Raw genomic sequence first — 19,575 nt, 5'->3', positions numbered from 1 at the left:
CTCAATGAACACCTTTGGGATGAATTGTAAGACCACGGGGGCAATTTAATGTAGCCCATGCACCTACTGGCATGTTTTTTGGGAGGAGGAATGAAACTGGACAACCTAGAGGAAACCCAGATGGATGTAGGAAGACCATGCACTCCACACAGACAGTAGTCTAACCCAACCTCAGGACCCTGGAGATGTGAAGCAGCAATACTATCTGCTGTACCACCATGCTGGCCTAAATGTGGTTTTCTTCAGACATCAGGTGTAGTGATGGCATGTGTAGTATATGATGAACTGCTAAGATACTATGGAAATTGTTTTCAATTAGGAAATCGAATTCTACTTAATTGATATATTGGGCTACACAGGCCCAGAGAAAGACACCAAACAAACAACATTTATATAAATTATAGACACAAAACCACAAAATGGACACACAAAACCTACAAATCTAAAAATATCCCACATTTTTTACACTATCTGACAGCCTTCTTGAATAAGTTATGATCATCTTTGAATTACTTGTCCAAAAAATCCTAAACTGCTGAAAATAAACATAAGCAAGTTTGAACTTTTGAACATGGTATAATTTGCAGAATGCTAATTGGACCACGATTTATGTTTAGCAATGATAATATATTTGGGTGTCATGTTCTTTGAAATAGTCCAGGTTTATTTCTGAATAAATATAAGCAAGGAGAAAGCAACGAGTTCCGAAATAGAATTTAAATGTTTTGAAAAAAACATTTTAAAAGAAATGACATTCCAATTTCTTCAGATTTGTAAAGTACACCATTTTGAGATACATCCAGCTCTCATTATGGTAACATCATTAGCACTGAGACATAAGGGTGAAGACATCCATGTTTACTTGGGTGGATGAAACAAAACATTTATGTACAAGAGATCCACGTCCAAAAGCATGAATGAAAAATAGTTACAATCTGGGAGAAAGTACAAATAGTTAAAAAAAAAAAAAAAAGTCATCACCTATCATCAACTTCAGTCTTATGCAATAAAATTAGGTTTGAGGTTTTTAAGACACAATGTCACCTCAGGATAATGACTTATTAGTCATGATTAGACATTAAATATATACTTTCTATATTCACACACACTTTCAAATTTCTGTGTCAAATCAGCAATTGGATCCAGCATCCACCTCTGTTGTATCAAGGTCCTGATAGGGTTCTGGAAGCTCCTCTTTCTCAATAACATGGAGTACAGCTTGTGACTCTGAAGAGTTATCTGGAAGAAGGGGAGAACACCTCTCTGAAGTCTCACTTGACACCTCTAATCCTTCATTCATCGTTGCTAGTGCTTGTTGTTCAGTGTCAATTCTCTCGATCTCTGTTCTGCCGTCCTCTTCTGTTTTATCAAGTATTTCTCGCTCTGCCTGTTCAACACTGATTTTATTTTCACTGCTTACATTTTCTTTTCTCTCCAGGACACCTGTGACTTGTTTCTCCATGGTCTCTTCCTTTGACTGTGACTCAGAATCTATCGCCTCAGGCCCAAGCATGGCTTCCGTCAACGTATTCAGAAGTTTCAAGTGAGCATCATTCTCCTTTTTACATTCTTCTTCATGTTCTGTGATCAGTCTGGAGAAGCAGAATGAGTGCTGAATCATTTGAGACCTGCCAGAACAACAAGCCAAGGCCTCCTCTAACCAAGACACAAGAAGCCGAACCAGATCTTCAGGCTTCACCCCAGTTGTTCTATTTTGGGTTGCCAAATGAGACCACCGACACAGCAAGAACTTTTTCAGCACAGGGCGTACACACATTTCTAAAGGCTGTCGCTGGCTGCTGCACCCAGAGGGAATAACCATAGGTAAGGTCTGGGTTCCACTTAAGGTGGCTAGGAAGTCTTCTGTCATGTGGCTATGATGGCCATCAATAACTAGCATGGCCTTTTTCCCATTCTGAGAGTTTAAATACTGCTGCCAAACATTAGCAGTCCAGATCTCTAGTTCTTCTTTTTCTGAAAAACCTTCGACTCTTGCTTCAAGTTGAACTAAATCTGACAGCCCTTTGCTAAAATTTTCTAAAGGGGTGCCTTTAATAAACAGCATTGTGGGCAACATTGTACCATCTGCCAGAACTGACAGGTAAATGTTCATCCATGGTTTCCCAGTGCCCTCTAATCGGAATGCAGAGTCTTTGGAAGTCCCTGTACTATCGACAAGTCGGTCAAAGTCAACAAAAACCGAAAGCTCATCCATAGCCCCAACAGCAGAAAGTGGAACATTGTGTGTTTTAATCTGTCTATGCACAAACACTGTGAAATCTTGGCAATTTTCCTCCATTCTGTGTGGTAGCTGATGACCAGGCATGCCAATATTGTGCAAGCCCAGCTTGTGCTGCAGCATAAAGGACACTGCCCACTCATATGAAATACGGAAGGAACTGCTTTCATTAGTTTGACTGTGGATCTCAGAAGCTTTTTGAAACAAGTTCTCCTCTCTGATAGGATGCTGCTGCTCCCGCTGGACTAATACCCACTCCACCAAAAGCTCCACAGCCTCTCCACTACTACTGCCTAGATCCTCACAGTCTAGTCTTTTCTGTTTGTCTTGAAGCCAAGTCCTAATGAGCTGAGGTTCTGTGTCCATATCCTTGGCTGCTTTCTGGATTCCAGAGCACAGCGCGAACAGTAGAATTCGGAGCTGACGCACAGACAGCATGTCCTTGGTTACTCTTATAGGCTTTGGAGAATTAGGCTTTGCTGCAGACTCCTTGCCTTTGTACTCATCTCCGCTCATCTCAGGGGGCTCTTGCTGACTACTATCATCTGTCTCCAAGTCTGAATCTGATGACCCCAGAGGGGCCAATTCCTGATCAATGTCTTCATTCATCCCTGAGGAATCCCCCATTGCCAGGCCATGGGGAAAGTGTCTATGAGTAGTGGTGTCCTGGATAGGCGGAGTATGTTCCCTGAAAGAAGATACAAGTGTTACTGTATTTTCTGGAACCAAGGTCTACAGAGCACTGGACTAAAAGTCATTGGTATATTTAGAATGGTTCACCATCCAAATAATATCTGCCTGGCAGTGTTTCTGTGAAGGTCCCTTTCCATTTATGCACAGGCACTGACAAATTGTGTATAGCAACAAGTGGATTACAATATGTAATTGTATACCTACAAAGTGCATCTATATAGTAGGTGTATCAATAAACTGACAACTCATTGTGCAGAGCTTTGTTGTACAAACTAAATTGAAATTGTGTCTGAAGTTTACTTGATTAGGTTTGTACTTGAGCCACCAAGCTAATGTAACCAACAAGCAACGGAAGTCTAACACAATAAAAATTCCCCCTATACAAATAACGAAGACATACCTCTTAGGCTCCACAAACCCAATTTTAGGATTACCTGTAGAGAAAATAGAAATAAGTAAGATCTCTCATACCAATGAATATCATCTAGAAAATGTTAGTACTCTAAACCTTTGTAACTTATATTTTCATGCTCAGGCTTTATGCCTTATAACCTTTGAAATCTGCAGAGAAACCATGGTAGTCCCAGAAGCATCAGGTATGCTTGACCTGGCATGCAGTGCAGCCATGCACACTCTCATGATGATGCTGCTTTAGGGCACAATACTTACATCATCTTGGCCTAAAACTAATTATGCTAAACAATGTCTGACCCCCTCAGAAGTCTTAGAAGCTTCTGTCCTACCCTCACGCCTCCTCTGATGCAGCTGGTCACTGTTCATTTCCTTCTGAAGAGCTTGTCTTTCAGCACACTTGGCCAGCTGATATCCCAAGCGTTTTCTGTAGTTAGCCTGAGAGAAGTGGCCTCCCTGAAGCCATCCGGGCGGGTTGCCTTTCCGAGTCTCTCGTAGTACAATAAAGGAGTTAATGATACTCAAGTTGACAAGGAACCAGAAGAGACGTCGCCAGTTTGTGTCTAGGACCAATCCTCCTAACTGGTTGCAGGCCAGGAGCTGACTGCAGATGTCCACACCACGCATGTTATCTTGCAGCAGCTTAAAAGCCAGTGGTCTTGAAATGGTGGAAAGTTCCCCAGCCTTACTTGTGGACCTCCTCCACACTTTGTCTGGCTGGCCAGCCACAGCATTTGTAGAAATGCACACCATCTCTTTTGCATCCTTCCATCTGGTAACCAACACAGGGGGGTGCTCAAATTGAACATAATCCCCAGTGTTCTTCAATGCAGGCTGATCCCAGAAGTCACTAGGGAGGACTGTGCCATATGTGGGGCTGGAGCTGGAACAGTATATGTTCTTTATGTGTAACTCCTTCATTATGGGAATACTTGTTAGCAGACTTGACATGAATATCTGATGATGTCTACCTTCAAGGCCCTTTACAAGATATGGTACAACCAAACTCCCCAAGTCTCTGTTCTTTTTCTGTTTTGTCAGGATTAACAATTTATGACAATACCCTGACTTTGAATCACATAATAGCCATATTCGTGGTTGAGAGTTTCTACACTTCTCCCCATCAGCTGCATTATCATGGGACCTCAGTAAAGTTCGATCAATAGTCAAACATTTGTTTGGCTTGTAAGCTTTGCGCATGCTAGTCTCCAGGATTTTCAACATGGGCTGGAAGAAAGACAGCTTGTCCACATTGTGGTGGTCCTCCTTTGAAAGCATGCTGTTCATCCGAATATGCAAGCTGATCTGCTTGAAGCGTGATGCAGACATGGTCCTGTAGAATGTGGAGCAGCTATGATAATGCTCCCAGGACCAATACATCGCTGGCTCTGGAAGAACTTGCAGACCCATCAGAATGGACAGACCTATGAAGCCTTTGACCTCTTCACTGGTAAGAGATTGCCAAGTGGGGTCCCCTCTGCCTACATAGCGCTGATACTCAGCATAAGCATTGGTCTCCTTAGCAATCTGCTCTATGAGGCTGTCAGGGAATAGTAGCTGGAAGTACTCAAGGACATCACTGCTTTTAGCCATTGAATGCTGTGGCCCACTGCTGTCTGTGAACTCTGGCACAGATCCTCCATCACTTGGAACGCTCCAGTTCTTCATGGACAACCAGTCAGGCTTTTCCTCAACATCATTAGCTCCTTCCACTTCCTCCTCCTCCTCCTCCACCTGGCAGAACTCAATATCAGTCTCCAGACACTCTGTAGGGGAGGGGAGGGATCATAGGAACACACAGTTAGTCTTCTTTTGGGAGCCTTATGACCACTACTACTCCACTTTACAACACTATGTTTAATGCTAAAGTGGTTCCCATGTGCCAGTTAGCTTTTTTGTTTTTTTGAAAGAGTAAGGAGTTCAAAAGCAGTTGATAGTTCCTCGTTGTCCTTTTTTAAAAAAAGGAATTAGTTCCAGTTAAAGTATTTTAGTAACCCTTGTGGCTGTCTTCATTCTGATGGATGAATTGTATAAGAAATGTTTTACATTAATTTTAATATAGGATTATATTACTATATAATGACACTTTTACACTATCATGCAGAAAGAAGACAGTTAGTCATGCCAAGGTATAACATGGATAAACAAACAAATTTTCATAAGACAGGCCCAGACTGAGCCTGAATGACAACATATTTGAGCCAATTTGTTGACTATGACATTAACAGTCCTTGCTTGCAGAACGGCTCGGCAGGGATAAAGCATGATAGTGGAAAAACATCAGTAAGAAATACTACAATTAAGCTACACCTAATATTTACATAAAGTTGTAAAATGCATGCAGAGTACCCTGGAAAACCAAATAGTCATTCCAACAAACAGTGCAGTTTGTAAATGGACAATGCCATTGTTCTATATACCAGGATATGAAAAGAAGCACAGTCTGTGATGTTTGTGCATAATATCAGTTGTAATTTTAAAGTATTTACATTTATAATTAGTGAACCATACAGAAAAGCAGTATTTTTTACATGGAGTGTATGTTATCCCATTACTACACTGATTGCATTATGAAAAGAATGAAAAGTCATCAACGTGCCAGAGAACTGATGACCGAAAAGCAGACAATCATAAAATGAAAAACAGAAAATCAGCACTGTAGCTAAATCTGGCGCATTATTAACGGATTAGATTAAGATTTTATTAGATGGACCCAATAAGGACATGGATGTAAACTGAAAAGAATTGGCCAACGAGTCCTAAACATAAAATTGTTTAATTGTACTGCCTGTTTAATTAATGGCTGCCTGAAATGAGAAAATATGTTTTAAAAAGTTTGAGTCCTGTATGGTTCACAGAGTATATACATAAACGTGTTTGAGGTGACATTTTACATTTATCTCACAGTGATTGTTTTACTTAAAATCTGCTGAAGCTAATTCTCCCCAAAACTGCATCAATATTCAGTTTCTTAGAGAATGCACTGTACTTGTTAGCAATGCCTGAAATCATACTCACGTTTTAGAGTGAACACACACCGAGAGTGATCTGGGAACTGGGCCAAGTGTTTGGCCATCAGGTCTCCCTGAGTGGTCTTGTAGTTACACCACACACACGTTAGCTTTAACCAACTGCAAAATAAGTCAACTTTTAGCAAAAGAATAACCCTTCGGTGCTCAGTTTTCTACTAAAGAGATGACCAATGAATGTAAGGCATTACCTCAAAGATCCCCTTTTAGAACGAGCTTTTTGAGTTCTGCTTGAAACGTGATTGCTGGAATAAAGTTGAAACAAAACTCCAGTTACCAGAGGAATATCCTGGGTAAAAATCCTCAGGTTATTTATGAACAACATCGCATTAAACTAAACAGTAAATAGTAAAACACACACAAATGCGTGATTTACTGTACATTACAGTGGCACATCTACTAATCGGTACTTTCCTGATATTTAATAACACACATAAGACGGCTATACTGACTCACTTGATCATGTGGTTGGCGTATGCACGAGAGCAGCATGTGCTGTATGTGCACAATGAGCAGTGGACATATGTAGGATAGTGATTGGCAAAATCTGGGATGTCAAAGGTACACTCCACACACCTTTGTCTCCCTAACAGTGCTCTGAAGAAAAAAACAAAAAACAAAAGACAGATTATCAATGAGTACCCATTCGCACGCGCTCTCTCTCTCTCTCTCTCTCTCTCTCTCTCTCACTTACACACACTCACTTTTTACACTGAAAAAAGGGTACTAAGCCATACCACTTCTCGTCACCAGAGTTTTCCGTACCACTGATATATATACACTTTTTCTTTTTTACATGGGAAACCTATGAAGGAAAAATTCAGGCTGAGCGATTTCCATATTAATCGGTCTAATTAACATGCAATCTTCAATAGTGTTCAAAATGTCGCCTCTGGTTTGCTCATTAGAGATAAATTCATTATTTCATACATTTAAAATCTATATGTTAAATTGATATATTTCCGTAAAGCTGCTTTGGGACAACGTCAATCATTAAAAGCGCTATGCAAATACAACTGAATTGAATTGAAAACGTATTTTGTAATGGACTTCTGAGTTGACAATTGGTTTAGAGTTCAATCACTGAAGTTTCCGGGTGGATTCTCCTTTAAAGTATAATTTTAACTGAGTTTTAAATGTGCACTATACTACACTTTTAAGTGTAAGATATACTAAAGGATCAAAAAGACATACCCTTCAGGGTGCCACCTGAACCACCTCTGTGACAAGCAATGGTACGGTTTTAATACCTTTTTCCTGAATGTGCTTGGACAGATCAAAGAATGAAGAATGATGTTTCAACATGAAATGTTTGTCAACAGTATGGATATCCTCAATGTCAACTTTTTTGTAGTGCTTTATAACTAATGAAAGAAGATAATATATTGTCAAACTTATCTATTTACAGTAAATTCCAACAGCAACCAATGCTACATACATTGTTGAGAACACCACAGCAGACAGTTTAAAATTGTCAGGATTTAAGGGTATGAAGAAACAAAAAGGATCCGTGAGAAACATACACACTAGCTAGGCACTTATTGTCATTCAATTATCATTAACTGCTGTTCATAGACTGTTCGCTACATAAGTGCAACAATTTTGGAATGATTTCACTTTATTCATGTTTTAAAAGCTATTTCTGTCTCGCTATTCAGTACTTTCTATTGAAAGTTTCCTGTAACAGGCAATCATGGGCAGAGAAAAATGAAGTTAGGTTGCTGGTGTTGGAGTAATTTCACCTATGATTTTTTGAGCACTTCACACTACTGATGTATATTTTAAGTAGTACTGACCACAATGTTTTGTTCCAGTCATTAGAGGGAAATCTGGTGGTCAGGGATACAGTAAGATTTGTTAATTGTCCTGATGTGTTCTGAACATTATTTACAAATAAACCAGTCTCCATTTGACCTACACATACGTTTAAGTTTGTTTTTGAGAGTGACTAATTAGATTGGATTGCTTGCTTTAAACTTGAATTCAATTTCAACATGATTTGGGTTTCTACAGCCTTGCTTCTTTAACGAATATACACTAAACAATTAAACTTAATTACTTTTTTTATTGTATGTTAGAGCATCCAGCAATATCATAACTACAAAAAAAGTAAAATGTATATATGCAAGCAAAATGATATTTCTGAATACTGGAGATATATCCTTCATTGCCTTTGCCTCTAGACTTTTTAAGTCTCCTGCTGTTTGATTTTTCCAGTATCCCATATTTCCTTCATTTCTGAATTTTGGATTTTATTATTGACAACTGTATCCCTTGAAACACTTATCTGACTTTAACCATCTCCAGCTCTGACTCTTGACTACTCAAAGCAAACTTAGTTTGAGCCATTTTAACTTTCCCTGCCTTAAATAAGACAAGAGGTGACTTAAAATCTTTAGACATTTCAGTGAGGCACATACAAGCAAAGGAACACGGTGAAGTTGGATTTAAGTAGGAAAAAACACTATTAAATTAATACCGAATTATGTTCTGTAAGCACTATATACATCTTTCATTTTTGCAATATATGCATTCAACTATACATTTCACGCTTTATTTAGCCATCTATTCAAATTGTCATATCAAAATATCACTTGGTGCCTCTTTTTATGTCAATCTTACATAATTTAACATCAAACACACTCAAAAGAGAAACTTGGGTATAGTTGCCAGCCTGTTCGGATTGTAGATGTGAATCCCTAAAGCAATTAACTGTGCTGCTTTTTAGACTACAGCTCCTTCTAGTGGACAAGAACTCATTTCATTTAATTTATGGCATTTTGGCAGACACCCTTATCCACAGTGACTTACATTTATCTCATTTATACATCTGAGCAGTTGAGGGGTTAAGGGCCTTGCTCAAGGGCCCACCAGTGGCAGCTTGCGGTGCCTGGGTTTGAACTCACAACCTTTCGATAAGTAGCCCAACATCTTAACCACTGAGCTACCACTGCCCAACTCAAGAGTACAGCTGAGAGTTGGTCATTAAATACAGAAACATATGAACTCACCTATATTCCTGGAACTTGGTCAGGAAGCCATACATTTTGGTGATCTGCTTTTTAGGAGGTCCACTGCTTTGTGGTACCAGCAGCTTCTGCTCAGTAATGGTTTGACCAAGCTGAGCAGAGCTTATATTCCTCTCAGAGTCTTTACTTGTTTTAGGACCTGTGAGACCTGTAGTTTTTTTGTGCCCTGCATATGCTCTAATGGTCACCTGGACAGATAGTCAAGAGGGACAACTGAAATAAATCAAACATAAACAGCACTAGCCAGAATACCATCATAATTGTAAATCTGATAACATTTGGAAAATGGTCCTATGAAAAGATGCTACTGAAACTTTAGTGTTCGGATACATTTGGTATTAACACGTACTTTAGTCCCAGCCTGGACCCCTTCCAGTGGAGCTGGTTTGCGGAAGGTCTTGTGGTGATTGACTTTATGGTCAACCTTCTCTTTTGTGAAGAGAAACTGAAGTCTGCATTTGTTACAATGATAAACCGATGATCTCTGCAAGCAAAAAGAATTTTGCAAAGGATTTACAAGCCTAATTCCAAAAAAGTTGGGATGCGGTGTAAAAAGTATATAAAACCAGAATACAATGATTTGCAAATCTCATAAACTCATATGTTACTCACAACAGAACACAGAAAACATCAAATGTTTAAACTGAGGAAATGTACCATTTAAAGAAAAAAAAAAAAAAAGAAGGTACTTTTGAATTTGATGGCCACAACACATCTCAAAAAAGTTGGGACGGGGCAACAAAGGCTGGAAAAGTAATGTTTACACGTTTTCTATGTTCTACTGTGAATAACATGGATTTGCAAATCATTGCATTATGTTTTTATTTATATTTATTTACACAGCATCCCAATTTTTTTTGGAACTGTGGTTGTATACTTTTATAAGGAAAAATATATAAACAATGTGTAATATCTTTGTTTGGAAACTACAGTTTAATTATAAAGAAGACACACCCATATTTACCTTATGGCGGGCAAAGTGCTGCTGGTATGTACCAGAGTTCTTGAAGACCTTCAGACAGTAAATGCAGAGCAGGTAGCGGGTGTCCTCGTGCCATGTGCAGAAGTGACTGTGCACGTCAGAGTAGAATGAAGAGCGGTACTGGCACAACTGAAAATATCAAAACAAAACACAGCTGGGTTAACTAGATAAAAACACAGAATTAACAAGAAGAAAAAAGGAAATTGCTTCATGAAATGTAGTTTACCTGACAGACATATGGCATTTCTCCAGGTTTGTGAGTGTTCTTCATGTGTTGCAGGAAAACAGGCTCACTCTCAAAGGCCCACTCACAAATTTTACACCTTGCTGCACAAAAAGTGAACCAATCATGAATAATAATAATAAAAATAATAATAATAATAATAATAATAATAATAATAATAAAAACCCAACAACACAGAACACAACTGATTACCGTTTAGTAAGAATGCATCAATCTGATATGGAGTGTTACTTTTTTTCTGTTATTGGTCAGTATTTCACTGGCTTTAAAATAAATATAATCAATATACATCAAGTTCTCGGATATAGGATTTATATATACAATGAATAGGTGTGATTTTGCTCATTAGGGATCTAAATTTAAATCTGTGATTGGATTACTGTAAAGCTGCTTTGTGGCAATGTTATTGTTAAAAGCACTGTACAAATAAAATCTAACTGAATGTTGACAGTCAAACAGAAGACAGTGAACACACTGTCTTAAAGCGGCGTTTCTCAATGCTGTTCATGGATTACTACCACCTTGCGCACACTGTTGTTTTCCAGCTAATCAGCTGCTAATTAATAAGCCTGACTTAGAGGAAGTGTTTAAAGTGTCTTACTTCAAGGCCAAGATTGAGACACATTGTCTAATATAGGTCACTATCACACATGTGATGTTCTGCATTAACTTAAAAACAGATACTTAAAGAGAATATGTTCATGTACGGCGAGAATGTTGTTTGATAGACTTACGTCTATCATTACGTAGCTTACGTCATGTAGCTCAGTTAAGACCATTCTTTCCCACATTAAGTACACCCTGAGCTGCAATCTGAGTGCTTTCACAGTTACCCTTTCTAAACACTTTTCTTTGGTGGCAAAAGATATCAAATTATTATGTTTATAGCCAATGCTCTGATCTCAGTATCCTAGCGAAAATGAAGGAGGGGGAAGAAAAAAAAAAAAAAGAAAAAAAAAAAGAGGATTGGCTCATCCTCACTGCTTAGTCATTTGCAAGATGAACAAAAGAGAAACTATTGTTTAATAAGCAAAACAATACACTGGAATTATGAAACTTGTTAAACATGAAACAAGATATGAATTTACAGACTGCATATGAAAATTTAATGTTTAATGCAAGTTCTAAAACTTGATTTGCATGTTTAAAGTTTATACTTCTAACTTTTTTAAAATATACTTAAAAATTATAAATTAAAATACTTTAAAAATGACTATTTTTACTTAAAGATTAAATGAAAGTCTTTGCATCGAACTGTGCAAAACATGCATTTTAGGAATGAATAGGATAAGCAGAATAAGTAAGTGCAAACATTTCACACCTTTTCTTTCTGCAGGAGGAGCTTAAATCCTTTGTGAAAAATCTGAGCTACTGTTCAACATGTACCAGGCAAATGCTATTGTGTGATAAAAATCAAGTTCTATATCTGAATTTTCTTAGAATCTGTATTTCCTGACTGAAAAAGGTGTTTTATGCCAGTTTCTATAGTTTAAATGACGTCTTTTACAGAGCAAACCACATTCAATTTTCTAACCTAGAAAGAAACAGATCTTGGATGGTAAAATACCATAAGATCTTGATGTACAGGGACTTGTCGATGTCCCAAGTGAACGGAAAAACTTCATCATGCTTGCAAAGCGTTTTATAATTAGTAACTGTATATGTATCTAGGTAGTAAGGCATCTCCCTTACTAGTTGACTCTAAAGTGCAGTGAACGCTCTCCACGTGACACTGAAGGCGAAATGGAGTCGGAAACTGGCGGAAACAGTGAGGGCAGGATGTGTGTTCTCCACTCTGCTGTTCTACATCTACGTGGAACTTCATGTGGTTCATGAGCCTGCAAAGAGAGAAGAGGTTTGATGTTGCCACAGCTGACCAGACAGAGAAGACAGAAAAACCCATGAGCAACAGGCTGCCAGAAGTACTCTCCTGTTTTAAAGAGCAGCGTCATTATGTTTCATGATCTTCAGCCAAAAAAATTAAGTAATTCAACCACTGCTAAAGTTAACATTACAATATATTTCAAACCTGATATTGTTCTTCTGCTTCTTGCCACAGGTGAAGCATCTGAATGATAAAGCCTCTTTTAAGTTGTCTGTGGGCACATATTCTCGATTTCCCTCATAGGTTCCATAATAGAAGTCATCCACCAACATGACAATCCTGGACTGATGTTCTCCTGGACTCATGATGCTTTCAGTCTTTATTTTCACAATGGGAGCACTCTGTTTTTCCTCGAAATGAGCGGGCACTTCACTTTTTACACTTGTATGAGTCATGTCTGGACAGCAGAACTATGAAACAGAAAAAAAACCCCCAACGCATTATCAATCATCTCTTTGGATTTAAACAGAGTGTTTGTATTTGGGTGGTTATGTATTTGGGTACTTACACACGTATGTCCCCGGAGTGCCTCCACCATTTTGTACCGGGCTCCACATCGTGGACAAGGGTAAGAAAATGGTGACATAGAAGTAGCTAAAATAAGTAAGAACATGTTCAGGTAGTTTCACATATTCTGTATTAATGTAGCAAATTAATAGTACCACAAGTCTCAAAATCTAAGGGTGTATTTTGGACCTGTAGATCTGCGATTTTTTTCCGAAATGGGGAATTAAACTTTTACAGTGTTGCATTTTCTCCTTGGCCCGGTTCACTTTCACAAGGCAACATTTCAAAGCATACCAAATATGTTTATGCAAGTCACATGTGAATAAACTGTCCTCTCATTGGTCAGGGTGCACCTCCTTATTTTCTGGGGTTCTGCTCGATTCATCAAGGGGGATAAACAGCAGCTCTGTGAGATTACTGTGTCTTTCATTTTAGCTGCAGTTATTACAATTAATGTAATTTATGTTCCACAAAGCAATTAAAGCCCAACTCCTTGAGACGCTCATTAAATGTCTTGTAAACCTTGGTGTTTTTATGCCTTTTTGAAAGTTGTTCAGAAATATGTTCGCCAGACCAAATTTCAATGAAGCATTTTACCTCGTCTTTGGTCCAAGTTATGTTGTGAGCCGTTAGTAAAACAAACACACTTTTTACATAATGCATTTTCAATCATGCATTGCCATACAGGTTGGTTCGTTGGCCTGTTGGGTCGAATTGCTTTTCACCACAAACGAACCGCTTCTGAATTTGCTTGATTGTGTTGGAGCAGATTCATGCAAGTCTAAACGGTTTGCGGCAGCTGTGCCTCAGGTGGTAGAGCGGGTTGTCCACTAATTGTAGGGTTGGCGGTTCGATTCCCGGCCCACATGTCTCCATATTGAAGTGTCCTTGGGTAAGACACTGAACCCCAAGTTGCTCCCAATGATCCCAAGCTAGCGCCTTGCATGGCAGCTCTGCAGCCATTGGTGTGTGAGTGTGTGTGTGTGAATGGGTGAATGAGAAACAGTGTAAAGCACGTTGTAGAACCGCTAAGGTTAAAAAAGCACTATATAAGTGCAGACCATTTACCACTTAAACAAACCGAACCAAGGGAGAAAATGCACCAGGTCCAAAAACAAACGCTCCAAACAAGCCAGGTGTGAAAACGCAGCATGTTTGTCTTTTGACTGGTGTTGATCATTTTCAGTGGTTGAAATTTGAGTGCATCTCTAATAAATACTTGTCTAATATTAGCCAAGTTGAACATACATTGACGAATTTTAGTTCACACTAAGTTCTACTCGAAACATTCTCCATTTACCTTGAGAAAAAAGTGAGGGCTGTGCATCTTTCAAGTGAAAAAAACAAGTTGAGATTGAGCACTGGCCAAAACATCACTAATGTGAGATGATGAGGGAAAGAGGTGGGGCTTCCAGGGGTGACAGTTAATAGAGCTCAAAAGACCTACACAATTATCATTCGTCATTCCAAATTCATATGTAAATTGCACTTATGGCATATTTCTGAGTGATAATTCATACCAGCACACTCAGATGTTAAAATGTGAAACTCTTTTTCAGAATGTGTGAGGGTCGACGGGGCTGAAGACACAGCAACAAATACTCAAAACTAAAACCACATTCAACTGAGTATTTTTAAATTGTTTGTTTTCTTTGTTTTATCTCAGACAAAAAAATGACAGATGAACAAGTAATCCACAGCATACCTTGCACAATGTTGCTCTGAGCTACAGGAGGAGCCGTCCTGACATCCTCAAAGCCAGAGCCATTAGCCTTCAGATTGCTCATGACAGCAAAGGTCTGAGGTTGACTCCCAGTAGGAATATTGACCGAGTTCACAATGTTCATCAGGTTCTGCATGTCCAAGTTGCTGCCTCTTGGTTTGACGGTCACTGCCAAAAACATGAAGTAAAGAAATCATATCAACACTGCACCCAGTATTTCACATATTGACCATCACAATGTGCCTGCATATAACAGTTAATACATATATTCAGTACTGAGTATTTGCAGTCCTTTGACCACTATTGGTTGCAATTAACATTCCCTCGAATTGATCAGTCTCAGCAAAAGCTAGCATCGGGTTATCACACAGCCCTGTGTGTGCAGATGTTTATAATAAATATCCTCAAAACAGTATTAACTACAATAAAGAGTCATGCTATCAAATGATAACAATCTAAAATTCCTAAAATCCAAGATTATGCACATTCCCATATTTAGAAAAGTACTCAAACTTAAAGTTTGCTCACCAATTTTAGTCTGGGTGTTAATGGGCAGTGGCTTTGGTTGAGGAGAAGGCTGGGAGCTTGGGACAGACGTGACTCTGAGCTGGCTGGCTGGAGCCGTGTTTCGGATAGTGAGAGTGGCGGGAATCTGCATGGCAGTGAAGGAGCCTGGTGCCTGTCCCCGGTTCACTACTGGAGTTGTAGGCCTCATTTGAGCTTGTGGGGTAATTATTTGAGTTGTTCCCACAGCTGGCTTAAAAAGTCCAGGTGTTCCAGGTGCTGCAAAAAATGAACAAAATTGACGAAAATAGTGAACAACCAAATAAAGAAAAAATACTACTACTACTACTACTACTAATAATAATAAAGACATGCATTTTAAACTCAATCAAGTATACTGGTCTTGTCCTCTGTTTACACTAAAGCAGTAGAGAAAAAATTTTTTGTATTTTATTACTCAACTAATATAGAACTGCCATACCTTGGACCAGAGTAATGGGCCGAACTGTTTGGCCTTGCTGGACATTTAACACAATGCTCAGTGGGCTTTGGCCTGACTGGATATTCTGGACAGGGATACCCTGGATACCCTGGATACCCTGTCAAAACAAAAAGATTGCAAAGCCATTACAAATCAAACATTTTACATGCCATTTAACTTATCAACAGTCAATGCTTCTACAGTCTTCTTATAAGTCGATGGGTGCCTAATTGTGAGTTCAGTACAAGTCCGCACCTGTGTGGTCAGGTAGATGGGCTGGCTGCTACCAGCACCGGCACCTGGCGAGGTGACAGGCAGAATCACCTGGGACAAAGCCACAGGTGTCAATCCTCCAGAACTTTGGGTCAGGAACAACTGCTGCCCTGGTGTAGCTTTAGAAATGCATGCAGGTAAAGCTGTTGGCACTGGAAAAATAATGAAATAAGAAATCATCTTGGACATTGCAAGCTGACGTGACACTATAAAATCCATCTGGATGAACCTAAAAGAGAGACTTACATGGATTAGTGAGCAGTGGGACAGTAGTCACATTAGTGCTGGCTGGTGAAATGCTGGAAACCACAACTGGTTTGGACACAGATGGAGTTACAGTTCCTGAGGGCATACAAAAATGTCAAAAAAGTACTTCAATGCACAATTAAAAAGATCAGAATTATTGACGACATCAACAACAACAACAAAAAAATTAACATGGACACATCATGACCTTTTACCAGAAAAACATTAGACTTTCAAAAGTAGTCAAAATGAAGTAAAGTGATTTTAATCATTTATCATCCCTATACAAGGAATAAATAATCATAAAATCCTGTATAAGAGAGCAGAGGCTTTACTTTCGGCAGTGCCAGGTGAATCATGTGCCTCATCCTGGTTCATCTGTTGCCATGGCTCCAGCTCCTCCTCCTCACACTCCATAAACAAATCCGCTTCCTCCATTTTACTGCAATGAATAAAGTAATGGTCATTGATGAATATTCATTTTCATAAATATATTATCGATTGCAATCTGGTTATGACCATTGTGTGTTATTTAAACTGCATTATAATATGTTATTGGGGAATATTCAAACCAACAATTATCAATGTACTGTGCCAGTCCAAAACATGTTCCTAATTATGATAAATAATATAATAAAACTCAGCTGCTATATATAATATATATTCCTGGAGGCCTGGAACAGTACTCATTTATGCAAATCTACTTTGCCAGGTAAGTCTGCTGGCTTCCATTGAGCTAGGGTTATAACTGCAAAATACAGACTATTTGAACAATTACTTTACTATTTTCTTTCACATCTTGACAGCATGCACTGAAAAGCAAACACATTCATCAGATACAGAATATCATGCAGCTCTCTGTGCATCTACCAAAGACAGTAATAAAATCCATGGGAAATTCTGAAACGGCACACAGACTGAAAAGGGGCGGAGAAAAAAGTAGTTCCTGTACTGTGTCACAAACGCATAACACACGCTGTTAGAATGGATTTAAAAAACACAACAGCGTGACTTTTAGGGATACAACATAATGTGAAATACATGGCGACTGTAACTGTTTTCCCACAAGCAAGTCAGAACAGTTTTGTGACGTTTCCTGAAATTGCACGACCTCAATTGATTCGCACGACAGAATAGAGCCAGCGGCCACTTTACACCACTGTAACCCTCCGCACTTTGTTCAATGCGCAGACTGGTAAACTGCGAATTCATAACGCGCACGCGCCATCATCCTGTATTTACAAAGAATGCGTCTCGAGCGCATCACGGATAATACTCACCCTTAAAAGCGTATCTACGAACCGACCTCTTTATGATAAACAAGCTAAAATACAAGCATGGCCGGCACGTCACCGACAAGACATCGTGATGATTTTCCGTTTTCAGGAACACCAACCGACGGTGGCGTCTCTGCCTACGTCACATCCTGCTTCAAGGCGACATGCTGATTGGCTGCGCGCTCTCACAGAAAAGCACATTAGTTTGGGAACAATGGAGGCTTGCACCGAAAAAACAGAACACCAATAGTCGAAGTGTAATACAAATATCGTAGATTTGTATGTATAATTCTCCTGATAGAGTCACACGAGTTTGTGGACTACCATCACACCTCCACAGATAAATAATGTGATGTTTTATGTAGTTTTTTACGTGTTATGCCAATCAGTGAGCTCATCAGTACATGAGAATTAGTGATGGTCGTGAACGAGTCGGCTCTATGAGTCGGCTCCTTTAAGTGAACGATGGGAGCCGACTCCCATCTGAGAGCCGATTTAGTTTATTTATTTATTTGTTTTTTTGTAAATTAACACAAGACATAATAATAGGATAATCTTTTCTCTACACCAGAGGTTCTCAACCTTTTGCAACCAAAGCCACCCCAAGCCTTTCCTTAGCATGCGCCCCCCCATTTTGGAGGAGACCAATATAATGATTACCTGTTAATATATATATATATATATATATATATATATATATATATATATATATATATATATACACACACACACACACACACACACACACACACACACTTTTTTGATAGTTAGATAGACAGATAGACTTTTTTTGCTTTTGTGTTTTTGTACTTTTTAAAGTACTTTTCAGAACTTGGGATTTAAAAAAAAAAACTTTTATGACTTGTAAAAAACTATATACCGGACAGGTATGGAACATGAATGATCAAAAATGTTTCTGAACACTATAACTACTTTGAACAAGAGAACTAGGCTGTAATAACGTGTACTATTTTACATGTAAAACATGTTGTACTCCGTTCATCTTGCGTTCTAAAAACATTCGCATGTGAATGATGTAAATTAGGAAGAAGGTCTGCGTCTCGTTATCTATGACACTATTAAATCTCCGGCTCTCAGACACTCACTGAACAGAGCAGACGCAGAGAGAGGTGAGAGCGCAGCGGGAAAGCAAGACCTCACGCTTGCAGGACAGTACTGGCCACATTTGGAAATCGCTAATGTTTGTCCAAAAAGATGCTAGGCGCTTTTTTTGTGGAAAAAAAAGTCGCTAAAGGGGGCTGAAAAGTCGCTAAGGTGGCAACACTGGTCTGCACTGACAGCTAGATAAAAGACAGGCTAAGCTCCGCCTCTCTCCAGCAAAAAGAAAATACAGAAGGAGTTTTTCAATTTATGCACATCCTATCTGAAAAGCAATAAAATACACCGAGGACCCAAATAATGCAATGTCTTTTAATTCTAAAAAAAAAAAAAATCTCGCCCACCTTCCGATCTCTCCACGCACCCCCAGAGAAACACTGCTCTACACTGCTCGGCCACGTGCACTCCAAATAAAGTACTCCAAATAAAGTAACGGTGAGGGATAAAGTTGTGTTTGTAAATCAGGTGCCAAGCCAAAAGCGGTTGTTTATGAAAATTTGAAAATTTAAGGGGCAATTTACCTAACATATCAATACGAAAGGGAGACCTCCCACCTTAAAAAAAAAAACAAAAAAAAAAAACAAGATTAGGAAGAATATTCCAAAATGAGTCGGGTTTGTCAGGCACTGTTTTAACCAATTGATCTTGAAAGTATTATTTAAGGAAGCAAAATCTGGAAAGTTTAGACCACCAAATTCATATCTATGCATAACCACAGACTTTTTGACATAGTGCCTCTTATGCTTCCACAGAAAGTCTATAGCATTCTGTCAATGTCTGCACATACAGAATGATCCACGTATAAAGAGAGGGCGGGGTAAGTTGTTCTTGAGCTACTGTCAGCTTTAGCCAGGAGTTCATCCTGGGAAGCAGCTTATAGTTCCATTTAGTACAAAAACCGCTAGTGTTCCATTTGAGACCATACTACCCTTC

The 19,575-nt window shown here is 38.9% G+C and overlaps 1 protein-coding gene across 2 annotated transcripts; it reads right to left on the bottom strand.

The window, feature by feature from the left end:
* Window positions 1-843: 843 nt before the first annotated feature.
* Window positions 844-17,723, bottom strand: pogzb (pogo transposable element derived with ZNF domain b). 2 transcript variants are annotated; one of them, XM_053634618.1, is made up of 20 exons: window positions 17,527-17,723; window positions 16,582-16,688; window positions 16,247-16,342; window positions 15,983-16,152; window positions 15,728-15,845; window positions 15,271-15,525; window positions 14,725-14,910; window positions 13,021-13,106; window positions 12,657-12,922; window positions 12,320-12,465; window positions 10,610-10,710; window positions 10,366-10,512; window positions 9,751-9,885; window positions 9,384-9,589; window positions 6,829-6,969; window positions 6,564-6,617; window positions 6,362-6,474; window positions 3,676-5,109; window positions 3,333-3,366; window positions 844-2,927 (listed from the first exon to the last, which is right to left on the bottom strand). In XM_053634618.1, the coding sequence occupies exons 2-20, from the start codon at window positions 16,682-16,684 to the stop codon at window positions 1,130-1,132; spliced, it is 5,589 nt and encodes a 1,862-aa protein (XP_053490593.1). In that variant the 5' UTR covers window positions 16,685-16,688; window positions 17,527-17,723; the 3' UTR covers window positions 844-1,129. The 2 variants fall into 2 exon arrangements, with proteins under 2 accessions (XP_053490593.1, XP_053490604.1); XM_053634629.1 differs by lacking the exon at window positions 3,676-5,109 and having other exon boundaries at window positions 17,527-17,721.
* Window positions 17,724-19,575: the final 1,852 nt, after the last annotated feature.

The sequence above is a fragment of the Ictalurus furcatus genome, chromosome 1, assembly GCF_023375685.1.
Source record: "Ictalurus furcatus strain D&B chromosome 1, Billie_1.0, whole genome shotgun sequence".
NCBI lineage: Eukaryota > Metazoa > Chordata > Actinopteri > Siluriformes > Ictaluridae > Ictalurus > Ictalurus furcatus.
The sequence above is the reverse complement of the archived record's forward strand: the minus strand, read 5'-3'. Positions and strand labels throughout refer to the sequence as shown.